Consider the following 21,155-nt stretch of genomic DNA (forward strand, 5'->3'; position numbering starts at 1 on the left):
CACAGATGTGCTCTTTTGAAAATGAGGTGCAGAATAAATCTCCAAACGCATATTTCCCACTTGGAGAACTTACTGAAATGGCACGTTGTGCAATGATTTCACATAGGCACATGTTGACTCGGCTTTGGTTAGAAAATAGCAGCTGAGGCCAACCCCTTGGCTATACGCTTATCTATTGGGAAAAGCTTTTGCTCATATTGGGCCGTAAAAACCAAGCTCCAAGGAGTCATATTTGGTCGGGATGGGGGGGGTGGGGGAGAAACACATCAAAGAGGTGCTGGGGAATCCCCCTCGGAAGTTAACAGGTAGGTTTACACGGCAATTGCCTGGAAACATAAACTTCCCCAGGCAATGTGTTAGGAAGTTGGAATGAAAAGTAAAGAATTGGATAAAAGAGAAATTGGTAGGAATGCTCGGAGTACTTGTGAGATGTAGATTAGCCTAGAAGCAGAATGAAAAAGATACTTTAAGCACCTCGCCGGGTTTCCTCTCTTTCCTTGCATTTTTCCAAATCTCAAAAATATATAGTTAAGAACCTGCGTTTCAAATTTCCGTTCTGGGGTTTGAGATGCCCTCGCATGAACATTCATAACAAATTGTACTGCAGTGGGAATCATTGAAAAATTGCAATTTAAATCACAAAGTTCAGATGTTTCCAACCAAATTATACCAATAGCTACCCTGAAAATGTCAGAAGAATTAAAGACTCTTCTAACCTCCGGGTAATTATTGTACAGACCAACACCAAACCCACACAGGGATCCCCTAGACCGCCAAGCCCCGAGGGGACTTCCCCACTCCTCGTCCTTGGAACACTGCCAACCTCCCCTCTCAGGACATGCTCACCACTGAAACTCCAGGGGTCTCCATCCACTCCCCGACTGGATTTCTCCCCCCCGCCTTATGATCATTTTTTTTTTTTTTTTTTATAAATTTAGATTAGCCAATTATTTTTTCCAATTAAGGGGCAATTTAGCGTGGCCAATCCACCTACACTGCACATTTTTGGGTTGTGGGGGCGAAACCCACGCAGACACGGGGAGAACGTGCAAACTCCACACGGACAGTGACCCAGAGCCGGGATCGAACCTGGGACCTCAGCGCCGTGAGGCGGGCGCCTTATGATCATAAGATTTTAAAAGCACCTCGGCTTTTTGCTGTCACTGTCCTTGGAACATCTGATATTTTTTGGGTAGTGTTTAAAGAATCAGTGCAGTAGAAACCCATTTGGCCCATCAAGTCTGCACTGAAGCTCCGAAAAGCATCCTGCCCAGGCTCCCCCCCCCCCCCCCCCCCCCCCCCCCCCCCCCCCTATCGCCCTAACCCCATAACCCCACGTGACCTTTAGACACTAAGGGGAAACTTAGCAAGACCTAACCTGCACATCTTTGGACTGTCGGAGAAAACCGAAGCAGCCGGAGGAAATGGTGGTGGCAAGGTGACACAGTGGTTAGCAGATGGATAGAGGGCTGGTAAGTGGACAGGAGGCAGAGTAATTTTGAGGGACCTTGTCAATTTGCCAGGTTGTAATTAGTGGAATGCTTCAAAAATCAGTGCTTCGTCCTCAGCTATTCACAATCTATACTAATAACTTAGATGAGACGTTGATTCATGTATCTAGGTTTGGTAGATATAAAACTGAGTGGGATTGCAAGCTGTGAGGAGGACACAGAGGCTGCAAGGTGATATCAGCATATTTCTATGTAGGCCTATTATTTTGGCTTAATTTCCCAACGAGGATCATAACATTATCACCAAATCCTATACAATTGGAGCAAACATTCTTATTTTTTGTATTCTAATTCCCTTGCATTAAAGGGCAACAGGCCATTTGCATTCCTAATTGCTTGCTGTACCTGCAAACTAGCTTTGTGTTCTTGGTATCAGTACACCAAGCCCACAGCATTTACAAATTCCACTTTTAAAAAATATTCTGTTGATCTATTCTTATGTCTAAAGTGTATAACCTCATGTTTCCCCACATTATACTCCAAATGCCACCTTGTTACCAATTCACTTACCTCTACATTGACATACCACCGTAGGTTACCACCTACCCACAAACAACCCCGCCCCCTGTTCTCCTGTGGATTGAACACCAATTGGAAGAAGCGTTGAGGGTGAGAAAGTGCACAGAGTGTACTCTGGAGGGGAGTCTTCAATGTCCATCGCCAAGAGTGCCTGGTAGCACCACTACTTAACCAAGCAGAACATAATTGCTTGACTGGGTCTGCAGGAGGTGGTGAGGGACACAGCAAGAGGGAAAAAGTACTTGATCTCATACTTCCTATCTACCTGTTGCAGATGCATCTGTCCATGACAATATTAGCAGGCGTGACTACTGCACCGACCTTGTGAGATGAAGTCCAATCTTAACACTTAAGATATGCTCTGTCATGTTGTGATGCACTATCACCCATGCTGAATGGAATAGATTTCAGATCAACCCTGGTTCAATCAAGAGTGCTGGAGGGTGTGCTGGGAGCAGCACCAAGCTTCTCTAAAAAAATGAGGCATCAACTTGGTGAAGCTGAAACTCGAAACTATTTACATGCAAACAGCAGAAGCAGCATGCAATAAATTAAGTGATCCCACAACCAATAAATCAGACCTGAGCTCTGAAGCCCTGCCACATGCAGTCATGAATGCTGGTGCACTATTTAACAACTAACTGGAGGAGGCTGCTCTACAAATATTCCCAACCTCAACGATGAGGGGAGTACAACTCATCAGTGCAAAAGATGAGGCTGAAGCATTTGCAACCATTTACAGCCAGTAGTGCCGATGGTCATCTCTGCTTCCTCCAGATGAGTCTTCAGCCAATTCCACAGATGCCTGTCTTCAGCCAATTCAATTCACTCCATGTGATATCAAGAAGCAGCTGAAGCACTGGATACTTACTACAAAGACTATGGGCCCCGACAACATTCCAAAATATTATTGAAGACTTCTCAAACTATTGCACAGGTATGTTTTGTCTACAAAAAGGACAAATCCAATGCGATCAATTACTACCCCAACAGTCTACAGATAATCATCAGAAAACTGCTGGAAGGGGTCGTCAACAGTGCTATCAAGCGGCATCTACTCGGCAATATCAAAGAACAAAGAAGAACAAAGAAAAATTACAGCACAGGAACAGGCCCTTTGGCCCTCCAAGCCTGCGCCTATCCAGATCCTCTATCTAAAACTGTCGCCTATTTTCAAGGATCTGTATCCCTCTGTTCCCTGCCCATTCATGTATCTGTCTAGGTACATCTTAAGTTACGCTATCGTGTCCGCCTCTACCACCTTCGCCGGCAATGCGTTCCAGGCACCCACCACCCTCTGCGTAAAGAACTTTCCACGTATATCTCCCTGAAACTTTTCCCCTCTCACCTTGAACTCGTGACCCCCTAGTAATTAAGTCCCCCACTCTGGGGGGAAAAAAGCTTCTTGCTATCCACCCTGCCTATACCTCTCATGATTTTGTAGACCTCAATGAGGTCCCCCTCAACCTCCGTCTTTCTAATGAAAATAATCCTAATGTACTCAACCTCTCTTCATAGCTAGCACCCTCCATACCAGGCAACAACTCAGTGTACCACTTCTGCACCTTCTCCAAAGCATCCACATCCTTTTGGTAATGTGGCGACCAGAACTATACGCAGTATTCCAAATGTGGCCGAACCAAAGTCTTATACAACTGTAACATGATCTGCCAACTCTTGTACTCAATACCCCTTCCGATGAAGGAAAGCATGCCGTATGCCTTCTTGACCACTCTTAACGACCTGCACAGCCACCTTCAGGGTACATAGATTACATAGAATTTACAGTGCAGAAGGAGGCCCATCGAGTCTGCACCGGCTCTTGGAAAGAGCACCCTACCCCCTATCCAAGGTCAACACCTCCGCCCTATCCCCATTACCCAGTAACCCCACCCAATACTAAGGGCAATTTTGGACACTAAGGGCAATTTAACATGGCCAATCCACCTAACCCGCACATCTTTGGATTGTGGGAGGAAACCGGAGCACCCGGAGGAAACCCACGCACACACGGGGAGGATGTGCAGACTCCGCACCGACAGTGACCCAAGCCGGAATCGAACCTGGGACCCTGGAGCTGTGAAGTGATTGTGCTATCCACAAGGCTACCGTGCTGCCCAAATGGACCTGAACACCCAGGTCTCTCACTGACACAGTTTAGATTCCACCAGAGCTTCTGACCTCATCGCCGCCTTCATCCAAACATTGACAAAAGAGCTGATCTCAAGAGGTAAGGTGAAAGTTACTGTCCTTGACATTAAGGCAACATGTGACTACATGCCGCATCAAGGAGCCTTAGCAAAATGGAAGTCAATGGAATTCGGAGGGGTGAAGTAAAATCTCCACTTTGAACATCCTGGACATGACTATTGACCAAAAGTTGAACTGGACCAGACATGTCAACATTGTGACTTCAAGAGCAGGTCAGAAACTGGGAGTTCTGTGGTGAGTAACAGAATTCTTAAAGCCTGTCCACAATCTAAGATCTAAGTCAAGAGTGTAATGGAATACTCTCCACTTGCCTGAATGAGCGCAGCTCCAACAACACTCAAGAAGCTTGTCATCATCCAGGACAAAGCAACCCGTGTTATTGACACCCCATCCATGACCTTCAACAATTACTCTATCCACCACCAACACACAGTGCCAACAGTGTGTACCATCTGCAAGATGCACTGCAGAAACTCACCAATGCTCCTTCAACTGTTGAAACCTCTGTCATATTAAAGGACGAGGGCAGCGAAGGCATGAGAAATTTCTGCCATTTGGCAGAATTCTGACTTTTAAAGAATGGAATTCTGCCCTAACTTTTTTACTGACCTTCACTTCCCGAGACCACAGCTCCCTCCAAAACAGCCAAAGACGGAAGGAGAAACCCCGCAGAATATCCTTGCACTCAGCGACGCCAGGAAGAGGCCCAGGGGAACCACCACCCATTCCACTACTTGGCGAGAGACAGACAGCAGTGGTGCCAGAGTTTGGCAGACCAGGGAGAAGAGAGCAGTGGAGCCCGAGTCTTAGCTTGTTGAATCGCCACCATTTTTCAGTCATGGTGGCCTTGTGTTTTTATCAACATATCTATTGCCTTCTGAATGCTGCTTAATCCAAATAGAATAAACTGCAAATGCTTCAAAGGACAACCAAAGCCTGATCACAGACCCATTGCTGGTGGCAAAGATTGTATCCTTGCAGACCCAGACCTGACTGGGAAAGTTGCTGTCCGCTCTGATGGCAAACATTCGCTTCAAATTTTTCAATAGGAGCCTATTAATTTTTTAAGGAATACACATCATTTTATTGAGAATCCTTTTGTCGGGTGAAAGCTATCGCGGAGCAAAATAATAGGAGAGAAGATCAGCAGATACTAGATGTATGATAAGGGAAGGCTTGCAAAGACTATAAGGTAGGTTTTCCCCACTTAGTAGCATTGCCAATCCTTCATGATTTCCCTGGAGTATCTCTAGAGCATTGCTTAAATATTGGAGATGGCGCAATTGGGGCAAGTTGTTTGACTGATGGTCAAGAATCGTCTAATAGGTTAATGAAGAATCTGATTTATCCAGTTGGGCATGAGAATGTGGTACATTATAATGAAGGGTGGCTCAGTGATGTTGTAAGACTTGTAAAAGCCAGGTTGCTGAATGAGTGAGTGGTGTTGTAGTGTGTGTTGGAAGAGGGAATGCTAGGATCTGGCTGCCACTGGCAAGATCAACATTTATTGCCCATTCCTAGTTGCTCTCGAGAGGTGCTAAGATGGGATCACATTGGGAAACAGTTTGTAAAGCACTGCTGTAGTCCTTTGCTTCACTTCATTTACATTTACCGACAATATCATGTTCTGTTGTTAGTATGGGCTTCATTGTGTATTACATGCTGTATCTACATTGAATGCTGAAATGCTGAGGTCGCATTTGTGATTTTACAGAAATGCATTGGTCCAGTTTTGATAATAGAAGTCTAATAATTCCACTCATTTAAAGTGGTCTAAGTATTTGCATTTTACCAGAGATCAATTGACCAATTGCTTCACAGCTCCAGGGTTCCTGGTTCGATTGCCGGCTTGGGACACTGTCTGTGCGGAGTCTGCACATTCTCCCCGTGTATGCGTGGGTTTCCTCCGGGTGCTCCGGTTTCCTCCCACAGTCTGTGGGTTAGGTGAATTGGCCATGCTAAATTGCCCATAGTGTCCAAAATTGCCCTTAGTATTGGGTGGGGTTACTGGGTTATGGGGATAGGGTGGAGGTGTGGACCTTGGGTAGGGTGCTCTTTCCAAGAGCCGGTGCAGACTCGATGGGCCGAATGGCCTCCTTCTGCAGTGTAAATTCTATGATTCCAAGATTCTATGATCACAAAAAGTGCTCGACTTAAATGATTCCTTGTCACAAAATATTTTCAGACCCCTTTGTCTTCAGCCACTCTCATCCCTGTGCATTGGAACACCACTAGCTGCAAATTCTCCTGGAATTATATCGCTATCCCTTCACTATTACTGAATCAAAATCTTCGAACTCCCTTTCTAACATAAATGTATATGTATATACACAATATGGATTTCAGTGATTCAAGAAGGTGGCTTGCCACCACCACCTCGTGTGCAGTTAGGGATGGGTAATTAATGCTAGCCTAGTCAGCAATTCCAACATACATGAAAGAATGATTTTTAAAAAAAATTATGTTCAATCATTTTGAATTGCCCTGGAGCTTAGGATGCTTATAGTTGCCTGTTCCTTTCTCCATGGCAATGCCTCAGCCAATCAGAGTCAACTTGCCAACCAATCACCATCCTTTTTCTCCTGTAGTATAAATAGTTGTGATCATTTGGAATTTCTTACAGTCGTCCTGATGATTAGAATACAAAAACCTTTGATGAAATACCTCTGAGAGCAATGTTCAAGTTCTGCACTAACTAGCGACTATTGATCTCAAAATTGTTTGGTCTATAATGAATAATGTCAGCAAATGTCACAGTTGTTTCACAGAACAGGAACTCATACTTACCAATCAGATAAATCACCAGTTAAGCTGAGTCTTGTGGTGGTTGAAAGAAGAAAAATGACCAGGAACCAAGATAATTCCCTGCTCCTCAAGGATTCTGCCCTGTGATATTTCACCTGGAGCACCAAAGGTGGCAGCTGAGACCTTTGTTTAATATCTATTTTTAAAGATGGGACTTCGCTCATTGCACCAGAAACTTGGCATTATACTGGGAATATCAACCAAGAGAAAAAGTGTCTGGGCCCAATTGTTTGAGCATTCAATCAATGGGGCAAGTTGACAATGCAAACAAACTGCAAAATTTTAAATCCACTCTTGAAGTCCAATGCAGTCTTAACTTCCACTTCCATGTGTATTATTTTGAGTTGAGAGTTTTCATTGGGTTTCACTGGTGTTTATTCCAGTGGTGAGAGTCAATGCAGCCAGACAACGCATTCCACATCATTGAGGAAAGATGTGAAGAGTATCAAAACTGGTATTACTCTGTTTATCAAGATAAAGTCGGAGATTATTTGACAATCTATTCAAAATAACTTTTTGAAATGGAGGAAATGTAATGTAATTTTTTAAATTTCAACTGACATTAATTAAATTTATCATTTTTTAAAATTAAGCACCAATGCTTCTTTGAGTAAAATTTAATGCAATACCTCAGGCAAGGGGCAAGATTTAGAAGGGGGGCCTTCATGAATTACCTAAGCTTGTACAGGAATTGAACCCGCTATTGGCGTCGCTCTGCATCATGAACCAGCCGTCCAGCCAACTGAGCAACCTTACCACAAGTATACTGTCTTGTGAGGTTGTCTGTTATTTTTAAAGCAGGGTATGCACACTGCTGGTTGGGCCAGAATTTATTGTCCATTCCTAATTTCCCTGAGAAGGTGGTGGTGAGCCGCCTCCTTGAACTGCTGCAGGCCAAGTGGTACAGAAAAATACTTTGGGAAGGGAGTTCCAGGATTTAGACCCAGCGAAAGTGAAGGAACAGTGATATAGTTCCAAGTCAAATTTGTGTGCAGTTAGGAGGAGAAATTCCAGGACTTGGTGTTCTCATTTACCTGCTGCCTTGTCCTTTTTGAGGTGGTAGAGGTCATGGATTTGAAAGCTGCTGTTGAAGGAGACTTGGTTAGTTGCTGCAGTGCCTTTTGTAAATTATGCACACTGTTGAACACAGGATGCTGAAAGAGGAAGGTTTCAATGATAGTAATGCCATTGACTATCAAGGGCCAGTGGTTAGAATCTCTCTTGTTGGAGATAGCCATTGCCTGGCACTTGTGTGATGTGAATGTTGCTTGCCACTTATCAGCCCAAGCCTGAATGTTGCTGAAAATTGACATGGACTACTTCAGTGTCTGAGTGCAGTGAATGAGTCTGGACATTACACATCATCAGCGAACACCCCCGGTTTTAATCTTATGATGGAATGAAGGTCATTGATGAAGTAGCTGAAAATAGTTGCGCCTAGGACACTACCTGGAGCAGTGTACCAGGAGTAAGATGATTGAGTTCCAACAACCACAATCATGTCCCTTTGTGCAAGTCATGGCTCCAAGGAACGTCGTATTTTGTTGTGTGTGGAACCCTTTCATCAGGAGTCATGGTGTTCAAACTCCTAGTTGAAAGAATGGTTGACAGCTGCTACAAATGTTTGCTGAATCTTCATACTTCCCTCTTTCAATGATACCACAGATAGCTGAAGGAGTGAGTCTGGCCATCAATATGTTTTCTGTAAGTTGGGCATTTTCGAAGAAATTTAATTCCTTTATCAGCTAAAAAATGTTTATATTCCATCTACTTGGGCAATAATACAGATGGATGACATTGATGACTATTTAGGAGGAAAATAACTTTGCCTGACAACACAAAATACTTGAATTCGTACCGAGACTTGAGGACTGAATCTATTTTGAAAGGTTTGAATTTCATTTGAGTATCAGGGATAGCTTCCATCACCAGGAACTAAACTCATTCTTGTTCTATTCTGTTGCAGCAGTTATAATCAGTTATTCGAGTAAGTCGTTCCTGGTCAAATTTGGCCTGACTACTCTTCATGACACTGTCCCTTGACTTCCAAGATAAAGAAGTTCTGAATTACACACTCCTTGTCAGTAGTCTTTTTGTGAGGAGCACTTGCGATTTGCAATACTTTCCCTTTCTATCGGGTATTGTTTCATTTCAATTATCAAGTTTTATTTGATAAAGTATGCTGATTAGTGAGTCTTGTCTTTAACTGGTCTTTTCAGCTTCTCAACTTTTGCACTGATCTCTTTTGTGGAACTGGGTTGGCCTTAATATTAAGATTTATGAACGCTGCTTGCATTATCTGCATTGAGTAGAGAATGTGAATGAAAATTAAGCTTTTAAATTCTGTACTTGGTTTGTTTGCATTGTACCGAATAATAAGATTCTGCACATTGTAGGATTTTCACATGAGATAAGTACTTAAGTATGTTATTTGCCATCTGTAGAAGAGCTGGAATTCATTTATTTCAGTTCCAGCTTTTGCTTCTTTGTTTGGGCCCATTAAAGCATGTTGCATTATCTTGCTGTAATTTCTGGATGTGGGCCAGATATCTAAACATTGTTTATAAGAACTCCTTGTGCTTAACATATTTATTTCAACCATTTACAGAACCCCAATGCATCCCATTGTTAAAACTGCTTCCCTTATGTGGTTCCAGTCCATCTCTCAGAATAAATCAACTTTACCATGGCTTTGCCATGGAGAATCTCTGAGTCAATTGACTGAGTTAATTGAGTTACTCTGACTAATCAGAGTTGACCTGCCTGGTTTGAATTTGTTCCCTGGTGCATTCTCCATGGTAGCGCCTCTACCAATAAGGGTCTACTCGTCAATTAGCTCTCTCTTCTCATGCAGTATAAATTATTGTTCCCATTACTACTGGTATTCTTGCAAGCTGCCCTGACGAGTGCATGATGGTATGTCTCTTTATTTCAGCAATACTCAATTATATTTTTGTAGCAGGCCACGCCTGGAAACCTGCCGCTGCACTCAAGCGGCCTCTCCATTCCAAGTCTGGCACTCAAAGAGCAAAAAGTTATGACCTAAATATATAGAAAACCCAAATTGCAAAAACCTATCTTGTTATTAAAGCCGTTTAACCATGTGATGTTGATTGAATGAATGTATCTAACTGTATCTAACTGAAGTTAAGACCTTCGACATTCTGCCACCATATGTGATAAATGCTGTTGTAGTAGTTTGATGTTATCACTGGAGGGTGCTGTAGAAAGTGATACTGACGTTGTGTGTTGAAATACCTTAGATTTCAGGATGTGGTTTGGCAGAAACTTGCTGAACTCAAGGTGTTAAGAATAAGGAAGAGGATTATTTTATTGCATGTATTTTTTCAAAAGTGAAAAATCCAGTAAAATTAACAAAAGTCTTAAATTGATAGCAAATGCAATTTGATAACGTAGGTACTAACTCAAAAATTACATTTCCAACATACAGTCATTTAATCAATTTGTGCTATCTGGTTTATTTAGAATTCATTTGGGCAAAGCAATTTTGCATTCCCAGAAACTGCACAATTGTCACATTTTCAGTTTGAAAACTGATTTTATTTTTCTCTGAATAACGGAACCCAACTTCAGGTAGATATTTATACTTTTATAAAATGGCAATCACACTTTTTTATACCTTTCCTGTTTACACTGCAGGAGCTTTCTGCCTTGGATAGTTTTGCAAGGTGAAAGCTCAGTAGTAGCTTGATTCAAAAATTGATTGTTGATGTTTTATGTTGATAACTTGATGTAGGAAACTGATGATTGGAACAATATTACAAATCCTGTAACAGCTGTTTCAAAGCTTTTCGGTATGTTGCCAAACTTACAGAATTCCACCAGGCCAAGACCAAGGTCCGAGTTAATAGACTGCATGATTTTCGATTTGCTGATGACTGTGCGCTGAAAGTGAGGTGGACATGCAGCACGTTATGGACCTGTTTTCTGCATTCTGTGATAAGTTTGGTCTCACCATCAGCACAAAGAAAACTGAAGACCTGTTCCCTCCTGCCCCAGGAAAGGTCAATCAAGAGCTGACAGTGAAAGTAAATGATCAGAAGCTGACACCTATGGACAAGTTCACCTACCCAGGCAGTATTGTCTCACACTGTGATCATATGATGAGACCGATGCCAGAATTGCAAAAGGCAGTGTGTCGTTTGGAACACTTTACCGTTCAATATAGGAACATAGAGGGGTGAGCCTAAAAACCAAGCTCAAAGTCTACTGAGCAATCGTCCTGTCTACACAAGTGAGACCTGGAGTGTCTACCAGTGACATGCAAAGAAAATCCGTCACTTCCACCTTTTCTGCCTCTGCAAATTCCTCAACATCCAGTGGCAAGACACAGTCACAGACAACGAGGTCATCGGGAGAATCCGGCATGGTCAGCATCTTCACAATATTATGACCGAAACTGCTCTGATGGGCTCAACATGTCTCCAGAATGCCTGACAACCACTCCTGAAGCGAACTTCTACAGTGAACTGCAGAACAGAGCACAGTCCTGTGGCGGCCAGAAGAAATGCTTCAAGGACTCCCTCAAGGACTTCAAAATTGCCACAGCATCATGGGAAACCCTTGCCCAGGAGTGGAGAAATGCAATTGCTAATGGCGCATCAGCATATGTGGAACAACGGATAGTGTCAGCTCAAAACAAGCATAAGGCATGTAAAAATCATGAGAACAGTGTCCCCAACTACCTGCCAGCCTCATTGTCCTGCCCCGTTGCACTCAAACGTTTTGTGCTAAGATAGTATTCATTAGCCACTTTCGCAGCCACACTGCTCAGTGCCTAGATAACAACTGAAGATGTCCAAGGATGTGCAGGTTAGGGGGATTGGCCATGCTAAATTGCCCTTCGTGTCCAGAAAGGTTAGATGGGGTAACTGGGTTACGGGTGGCGGTGTGGGCTTAAATGCCGATGCAGACTCGATGGGCCGAATGGCCTCCTTCTGCACTGTAAATTATATGATGTATGATATATGAACTGAAGATAGTCTTGTTCAATACTGGAAGACGAACGACAAGTGTGCAGGCATCCTAGTTTCTCAAAGTCTCAAATGAAGTTACTGTGAAAAGCCCCTAGTCGCCACATTCCCGTACCAGCCTCCCCGAAAAGGCGCCGGAATGTGGCGACTAGGGGCTTTTCACAATAACTTAATTTGAAGCCTACTTGTGACAATAAGCGATTTTCATTTTTTTTTTCATTTCTAGTAGGAGCGGGGGCCAGGTAGGATGGGGGGGAGGGGTGGAATTGGGGGATAACTGTCTGACAGCAGCAGAGCAGGATTGCCAAAGATGAGAGCCAGATCAAAAAGTAAATTCAGATGCCATGCAAGCAATTACACTCATTCATGAACCTTTTTAAATCTTTCTGCCCAGAGTAGAAATGCTAGTCAGCAGGAACATGCTGCAATATCTGAACATTCAATGTTGCTATGGCAGTAATATAAAAATGTGACCCTAATTTCACTCTTCTCATGAGTAGTTTGAATGTGAGGGCCCATATATCGATGCACCAGTTCAGTGACAGCTGTCAGTCCGGATTAGCGATTGGTGGGAGGCCAGTAGAATAGTGTTTTATTGTGGCAAATAGGGTGGAACGGGAGTAGAAATTTCTCATTACTCATCCCAAAAGTTAGAGAAATCCTGTAGCATTCCAAAGGATTCAGGTTAGAGTTCAGGTTCTGACCCTTAACTGTGAGCAAAACTGATTAAAAATAGGCGATAAGCCAATTTGAATGGTCAAGTCTGTGCATTGGACAAAATGCACAACTCTCTGCATTCTCTGTGCGCACTGTAGCTGAACTTTGTAAGATGAAAAAGAATGAAGTAAGGATAGTTTAAACTCTTGTTTTGCATTATAGAAAGAAAGAAAACTTTTGAGCAGATGTATTCTTTACTGATTAGATCTTAAGTTGCAAGCATGCCTTTCAACAGCTCCCAAGAATTGGAGGTTATTGGCAGGTTAAAAGCGGATTAATGATGAGCAGGTGTCTTTGAACTGTCCTGTGAGGGGGAAAAATAGTGTTTCTTTGAATAACCTTTCTCTTGATTTACCACAACAAATGAATAGAGTTAGATTAAAGTGTGCAGTGTCCCTTGATTTATTTTCCCCATGATGTGAAAGAATTGATTTCATCATATTGGTTAATTACAATGTGGTGGACACTGGTGGCTAAGTTTTGTAGGTTCAATTAAAGAAAATTTGTTTTATAAGATGTTTATTTTCTGTCATCCCTTCCCTCTCATACCATATCCCATTTTCAGTTGCAAACAGGCATGCAATCTGCACAGTAATGTTAAATAGCTGCTCAATAATACTTTAAAACGGGATTTGAAGATTGCATGAGGATTGCAGGGGAGAATACTACCTCGGGTGTTTCTTGCCTTTCTGAGCTGGTTACACCTGGCCTAAATTTGCCATCAACCCATGACTGCAAGTTGATGCAAACTAACACACTGTCACTCCACAGCACAGTATTAAACCACTGAAAGTAATGATTTATACAACAAGAAAAATATTAACTTGCATTAAACTGATCACCGATGTTGAAAATCTAATGTGTTTAGTTCCTACTTGGGACATACTTTCATTGATACAAGCCAAAGCTTAGACAGGAGATAGTTGTATGCCTTTGATTGTGTAAATTGTTGTACTTTTGTTTTCACTAAGTAAGTCCAGGGTAGACCATTTTAAAGGACCTACAAATCTCTTCTGGGTGAGCATTAGTTTTACGGAGATCGAAGTATGTATTGGAAAAAATGGGAAAGTATGTTATTCACTTGTAGACTAAATCTCTGATAAACTTTCTCCCAATTCCCAGATGGATATAGAATGCTACTGGCTTCATTCCTCATAATCAGATAGGGCAGATACAGCCGTCCCTTACTCATGACTGATCAGTGTTAAAAAATGGAATGAAATGATCAGATGGCACTAATGGTAGTCAATAATTTTACATCATGCATGTTATGTGTGACTCTGTTGGTTGATTTTGTATATTCTTATGTTTTAAAGTGATATTAGTCACTGTCATTGTGAACAACTGAGTCCCAAGGAAAATTGCCATCCAAGCTGGTAGTTGGTGTCTGATTCCTGTTCAGCTCATTTACTGATAATTGGAAAACAATTATAACAATTGCTCAGCAATATATCTGTACTAGGATTATACTGTTTAAAAATAATGTAATATCTTACCTATTCAATAATAATTTTTTTAAATAACCTCAACTTCCTTTTGTTTTGACTGGCTGAATTTTTTTATTAACAAATTGTGTCAAAATGGTTTAGAATTCTTTGGTAAATAGTACTGAGTTATAATTGAGATGATCAGTCAGTTGATGAACTTGGCCTGATTTGTTTCCAGAACGTTAAATAACATGAGATCAATTCGCCCAAGAATTTTGTTCACCCATAGTTTGTGTACTAAAGCTCATATTATACATTGAAACTCTCTATGTTACTTGTTTACATGAAATTATGTAATCTGCTTACAAATACAGATACGGCATACTTAATGGACTTGGTTGTGTTTGTATATTTTTAGATCTATAAATAAATCTTGTATACTTTCAAAAAAACTTTTTTTTTTCATAAATTTAGAGTACCCATTTTTTTTTCCAATTCAGAGGCAATTTAGCGTGACCAATTCACCTACGTACACATCTTTGGGGTTGTGGGGGTGAGACCCATGCAGACACGTGGAGAATGTGCAAACTCAAAACGGACAGTGACCCGGGACCAGAATCAAATCCGAGTCCTCGGAGCCGTGAGGCAGCAATGCAAACAGCTTTCTTTATTTTTCAACTGAACTCAATGTTTCTCAACATTGAATTCAACAATTTTAGATTGTAAGTACTGCCCCAATTTTATTGGATACTTGTTGTTGGTGATGAACCCACGATTCCCATTTGCACCTCCTTCGGGCTAATTTTGTTTTGTCATGTGGCTTGTTGTCAAAGTTTGCTTTACAGTGCTCGAGACATTTTATTATATTAAAGGCACTTTATGGACTTCCGGTAGCGGCGATGATCGAGTGAGCTGCACATTCGGCGGGCTCTCACTCCAGCGGGGCTTTAGGGGCTGATTCCCCGCGATAGCAGGACTGCGGAGCGGCAAGAAGGCGGCCGCGGAATTGCGGGGGAGCGGGCTGCAGTGCATGGAACTGCGGGAGTCCAGGAAGCAGAGGAAGAGAGAGAGAAATTGACAGAGGCAAGGAGCAGGGGAAGCTGGCCTGGAACCTAAGATGGCGGACACACGGACCTCGGACTCAGAAATCCAGAAGCCGCTGGAAACATACTGCAAGTGATGAAGAGCAGTTTTGAGTTGCTGAAGCGGGACAACTTGGACCCACTTCAGAAGGCAGTGGATCAGCTGAATCAGAGGCTGGATGCCTCAAGATGTAAAAATTAAGGAGCTGGGAGAGGTGGTGGAGGAGCAGGCGGAGGCGCAGACGGTTGCGGCGTTAGAAGTCGACGGGCTGAAGGAGCGGCAAAGAAGACTGCTGGACAGAGTGGAGGAGCTGGAGAATAGACCCCGCAGGAATAATCTGAGGATGATCGGCCTCCCGGAGGGGGCTGAGGGAGCTGATGCCGCAGCGTTTGTGGCAGACCTATTGATGCAGCTGATGGGGGCTGAAGCCTTTCCGCGACCGCTGGAGCTGGAGGGGGCACAGAGTCCAGGGGGTGACAACACCCCCCCCCCCCCGTCCGATGGTGATCAGGTTCCACAGGTTCGTGGACAAGGAGCGGGTGCTGCGGTGGGCGAAGAGCGCCAGGAGCAGCACGTGGAACAACAGTGTTCTCCGTGTATACCAGGACCTAAGCCAGGAGGTGGCTCGGCGGCGAGCACCCTTTAAACAAGTTAAGGAGGTGTTGTTCAAGAAGCACGTGATGTTTGGTCTGCTGTTCCCGGCTTGCCTATGGGTCACGCACCAGGGTCAACACCACTACTTCTCCGAGCCCGAAGAAGCGATGGACTTTGCGAGGGATCAGGGGCTGGTCCCGAAAAGAAGTCCCACGGGTGCGAATTAGGACCCGAGAACTATCTTATGAAGGGACGCCGAATGTGCCTGGACCGCTGTTCAACGGTTTGCTGGGTTAAAGGTGCCATGCGGGACATTTGGGACTCTTCCCTTTGTTTTTGGTTACTGGTTTTTTTCTTCCTCTTTTTTCTGTTTTTTCCTTTTCGTGTGGATTGTGCCCCCCAACCAGGCTGATCACCTGGAATGTCAGGGGACTGAATGGGCCGGTTAAGAGGGCACGGGTGTTTGTGCGCTTGCGGGCTCTGAGGGCGGATGTAATTATGTTGCAGGAGACACATCTGAAAGTGTCTGACCAGACCAGGCTAAGGAAGGGCTGGATTAGCTAGGTCTTCCACTCGGACTTGGACTCGAAGTCCAGGGGGTTGGCAATCATGATCAACAAGCGGGTGCAATTTGAGCTGGAGGGCATAGCCGCAGACAGGGGGGGCAGATACCTGATGGTAAGGGGCAGACTGGAGGGGAGAAGAGTGGTGCTGGTGAATATATATGCCCCGAACTGGGACGACGTGGACTTTATTAAAAGAGTGCTGGGGAAGATCCCGGACGTGGACTCTCGTAGGCTTTAACATGGTCCTTGACCCGACTTTGGATTGGTCGTGTCCCAGAACTCGTAGACTCCCAGCAATGGCGAGGGAGCTGAAAGGGTTTATGGAGCAAATGGGGGCAGTGGACCCCTGGAGAGCTAGACAGCCGACGGGAAGGGGCTACTCGTTTTACTCGCATGTTCATAAAGTATATTCCAGGATAGACTTCTTTGTCCTAAGCAGGGACTGTATAGGGGAGGTAAAGAACACGGAATATTTGGCAATTACTATCTCAGACCATGTCCCGCACTGGGTAGACCTGCAGGTCGGAGGGGCGAATCTCCAACACCCACAATGGAGGCTAGATGTGGGACTGTTGTCGGAGGAGGGGATCTGTGAGAGGCTTCGGAGGTGTGTGCAAAACTATTTGCAGGTGAATGATACGGGGGAGGTCTCAGCGGCGACCCTGTGGTAGGTGCTGAAGGCAGTAGTGCGGGGAGAGTTGATCTCAATTGGGGCCCACAGGGCCAAGGCGGACAGGGCAGAGATGGACAGATTGGTTAGGGAAATGTTTCGGATAGACGAGGAACACGCGGAGTCCCCGGGGGAGGATCTACTCAGGGAGAGGCAGAGACTACAGGCAGAACTGGGGGCGCTATCCACGAGTAGGGCCGTGGAACAGCTTAGGAAGGCAAGGGGTGGTGTGTACGAGCATGGGGAAAAGGCTAGCAGACTGTTAGTGCAGCAACTCAGGAAGAGTTGGTGGCCAGGGAAATAAGTAGAGTGATGGATGGGGAGGGGGGCAGAGTGGAGGACCTTGCATGATTGAATAAGGTATTCCGGGACTTCTATAGCAAGCTGTACACTTCGGAGCCCCCGGAAGATCCGGAGGAGATGAAAAGGTTTCTGGATGGGTTAACATTCCCAACAGTAGGTGGGGGGCGAGTGGATAGGCTGGGGGCCCCGATTAGAGTGGAGGAGGTATTGGGGGGCCTAAAGGCCATGCAGTCGGGGAAAGCCCCGGGGTCGGATGGATACCCAGTAGAGTTTTACAAGAAGTTCTCTGAGTTAGTGGGTCCGGTCTTGGCGAGGGTTTTTAATGAGGCAAGGGACAGAGGGACTCTGCTGCCGACGATGTTGCAAGCCACCATATCACTGATATTGAAGCGGGGTAAGGATACGGAAACGTGCGGGTCATACAGGCCAATCTCCCTGATCAATGTAGAAGTCAAGCTCCTGGCAAAGGTCCTGGCGATTAGAATTGAGGACTGCGTACCGGAGGTGATTGAGGATGACCAAACTGGGTTCGTGAAAGGCAGGCAGCTGTCGGCCAACTTGAGAAGATTACTCAATGTGATAATGATGCCCTCGACGGGCAAGGAGGTGGAGGTAGTGGTGGCGATGGATGCCGAGAAGGCCTTCGAATGGTGATGTGGGGCTATCTATGGGAGGTGCTCGGACGGTTTGGGTTCGGGGAGGGACTGGTGAATTGGATCAAGCTATTGTATCAGGCCCCAAAGGCCAGCGTCAGGACAAACAGAGAAGTGTCAGAGTATTTTAGACTATACCGCGGGACCAGACAGGGCTGTCCGCTCTCCCGCTGCTGTTTGCGCTGGCCATAGAGCCGCTGGTGATTGCGCTGAGAGCCGCAGAGGGATGGAAGGGGATGGTGAGGGGCGGGGTAGAACATAGGGTCTCTCTCTATGCGGACGACCTGCTCCTGTACGTGTCAGACCCACTGGCCGGGATGGAAAATATACTGGAAATACTGAGGAAATTCGGCCGGTTTTCAGGGTACAAATTAAATATGGCCAAGAGTGAAATGTTTGTGCTGCAGGCAAGAGGCCAGGAGAACAGATTGAGAGGGCTACCATTTAGGCTGGTCGAGGAAAATTTCCGGTACTTGGGGATCCAGGTGGCGCGAGACTGGGGCAGGCTGCACAAGTTAAATTTGGTCAGGGTGGTGGAACAAATGAAGGGAAAGTTTCGGAGATGGGATGCACTCCCGCTGTCGCTGGCAGGGAGGGTGCAGACTGTAAAGATGACAATCCGCCCTAGATTCCTGTTCAAGTGCCTCCCGATCTTTATCACACAGTCCTTCTTCAAAAAGACTGGCAAAATCATCATGAGCTTTGTCTGGGCGGGAAAATCCCCGCGGGTGAAGAAGGCGATGCTTGAGAGGAGCCGCAGCGAGGGAGGGCTGGCATTGCCGAGTCGGATTAACTATTACTCGGCGGCCAACATCGCTATGATAAGGAAGTGGATGGTGGGTACGGGGTCTATCTGGGAGCGGGTGGAGTAGGCTTTGTGCAGGGGCACCAGCTTGGCAGCCCTGGTCACGGCTCCTCTACCGCTGCCGCCGGCCAGGTACTCCACCAGCCCGGTAGTGGTGGCAACCCTGTGGATATGGGGCCAGTGGAGGAGGCAGGTAGGGGAGGTGGGGGCGTCTGTCTGGGCGCCAATCTGCGACAACCATTGGTTTGTCACCGGGAGTATGGATGGGGGGTTTCGAGCATGGCGGTGGGGAGGGTGGGCGATATGTTCCTGGAAGGGAGCTTTGCGAGTTTGAGGAGCTTGGAGGAGAAATTTGGTCTGGTAAGGGGAAACGATTTCAGGTACCTACAGTTGCGGGACTTTGTCCGTAGACAGGTCCCATCCTTCCCACGCCTCCCGCCAATGGGGATCCAAGACAGAATAGTCTCTAGGGGGGAAAGGAGGGGAGGGTAGAGTCTCTGATATTTATAAGGTGCTCATGAAGGGGGAAGGGTCCCAGACGGAGGAACTGAAACTCAAATGGGAGGAGGAGCTAGGCGGGGAAATGGAGGACGGGCTGTGGGCAGAAGCCCTGAGTAGGGTAAATCCGACCGCAACATGTGCCAGGCTCGGCCTGATTCAATTCAAGGTCGTTCACCGGGCCCACATGATGGTGGCTCGGATAAGTAAATTCTTTGGGGTAGAGGACAAATGCGCTAGGTGCGCGGGAGGACCAGCGAACCACGTTCACATGTTTTGGACATGTCCGATGCTTAGGGGGTACTGGGAGGGATTTGCGGGGATCATATCCCGGGTACTAAAAACAAGGGTGGCGATGGGTCCAGGGGTGGCAATGTTTGGGGTTTCGGAGGACCCGGGAGTCCAGGGGGAGAAAGAGGCCGATGTTTTGGCCTTTGCGTCCTTGATAGCCCGGCGACGAATATTATTGGTGTGGAGGGACTCAAAGCCCCCGAAGACTGAGTTTTGGCTTTCGGACATGTCGAGTTTTCTGGGTATGGGAAAAAATTAAGTTCGCCTTGAGGGGATCTGTACAGGGGTTCGCCCGAAGGTGGCAACCATTCAGTGACTTCCTCGCGGGAGAGTGAGCGTCAGCAGGGGGGGGGGGATTAGAGTAGAGTAGGAGGGATAAATTGGCGGGTATTGCCGATGGGAGAGGAGCGGGCTTGTGCAGTATGGTACGATTGAAGTATTGAATGTATGTGGATGTTTGCACATTTTTGCCTTTTTTGCTTTCTTTTTGTTGTTTCTGTAACTGTTTACAATACTGAAAAACTACCTCAATAAAACTGTTTGTTTAAAAAAAAAGGCACTTTATGAATGCAAGTTATTTATTTTCCTGATTACCATCTCTTTTTGCATTGCGCCATCATCTCTTTCATAATTTGTAAGGAATAGTAACTTGTCTCGGGTGGTGGAGCGAAACAGCAGTATCAGATCAACCGTCCATTATATGCAACATCTGATATTCAGTTCCATTTCAGTTTTCCACTTCAGTCCTTCCCTTCTGTTTATTTCCCTTTTCCCTTTCTCCATTATATCTCTAACATTTCCCAGTTCTAATAACGTGCCCTGAAATATTACCCGTGTGTCTCCACAGATGCGGCCAGACCTGCTGAGTATTTAAGACCATAAGACCATAAGACATAGGAGTGGAAGTAAGGCCATTCGGCCCATCGAGTCCACTCCGCCTTTCAATCATGGCTGATGGGCATTTCAACTCCACCTACCAGCATTCTCCCCGTAGCCCTTAATTCCTCGCGACATCAAGAATTTATCTATCTCTGCCTTGAAGCCATTTAGCGTCCCGGCCTCCACTGCACTCCACGGCAATGAATTCCACAGGCCCACCACTCTCTGGCTGAAGAAATGTCTCCGCATTTCTGTTCTGAATTCACCCCCTCTAATTCTAAGGCTGTGCCCACGGGTCCTCGTCTCCTCGCCTAACGGAAACAGTTTCTTTGCGTCCACCCTTTCTAAGCCATGTATTATCTTGTAAGTTTCTATTAGATCTTCCCTTAACCTTCTAAACTCCAATGAATACAATCCCAGGATCCTCAGCCGTTCCTCATATGTTAGACCCGCCATTCCAGGGATCATCCGTGTGAATCTCCGCTGGACACGCTCCAGTGCCAGTATGTCCTTCCTGAGATGTGGGGCCCAAAACTGGACACAGTACTCCAAATGGGGCCTAACCAGAGCCTTATAAAGGCTCAGTAGCACATCGCTGCTTTTATATTCCAACCCTCTTGAGATAAATG

At 45.3% G+C, this 21,155-nt stretch overlaps 1 protein-coding gene across 3 annotated transcripts in view; it reads left to right on the forward strand.

The window, feature by feature from the left end:
* Positions 1-21,155, forward strand: part of atxn10 (ataxin 10) — a 281,641-nt gene that overhangs the window by 121,023 nt on the left and 139,463 nt on the right. Inside the window, exon 10 of one of the 3 annotated variants that reach the window (XM_038780462.1) lies at positions 10,882-10,971. The exons of the other annotated variants lie outside the window; for them this stretch is intronic. Within the exon in view, the coding sequence (XP_038636390.1) occupies positions 10,882-10,956 (75 nt within the window). The 3' untranslated portion in view covers positions 10,957-10,971. Of the gene's footprint in view, positions 1-10,881; positions 10,972-21,155 lie in introns of those variants that run through there. 3 annotated transcript variants of the gene reach the window in all.

The sequence above is a fragment of the Scyliorhinus canicula genome, chromosome 20 (genome assembly GCF_902713615.1).
Source record: "Scyliorhinus canicula chromosome 20, sScyCan1.1, whole genome shotgun sequence".
In the NCBI taxonomy this organism is placed as follows: Eukaryota; Metazoa; Chordata; class Chondrichthyes; order Carcharhiniformes; family Scyliorhinidae; genus Scyliorhinus; species Scyliorhinus canicula.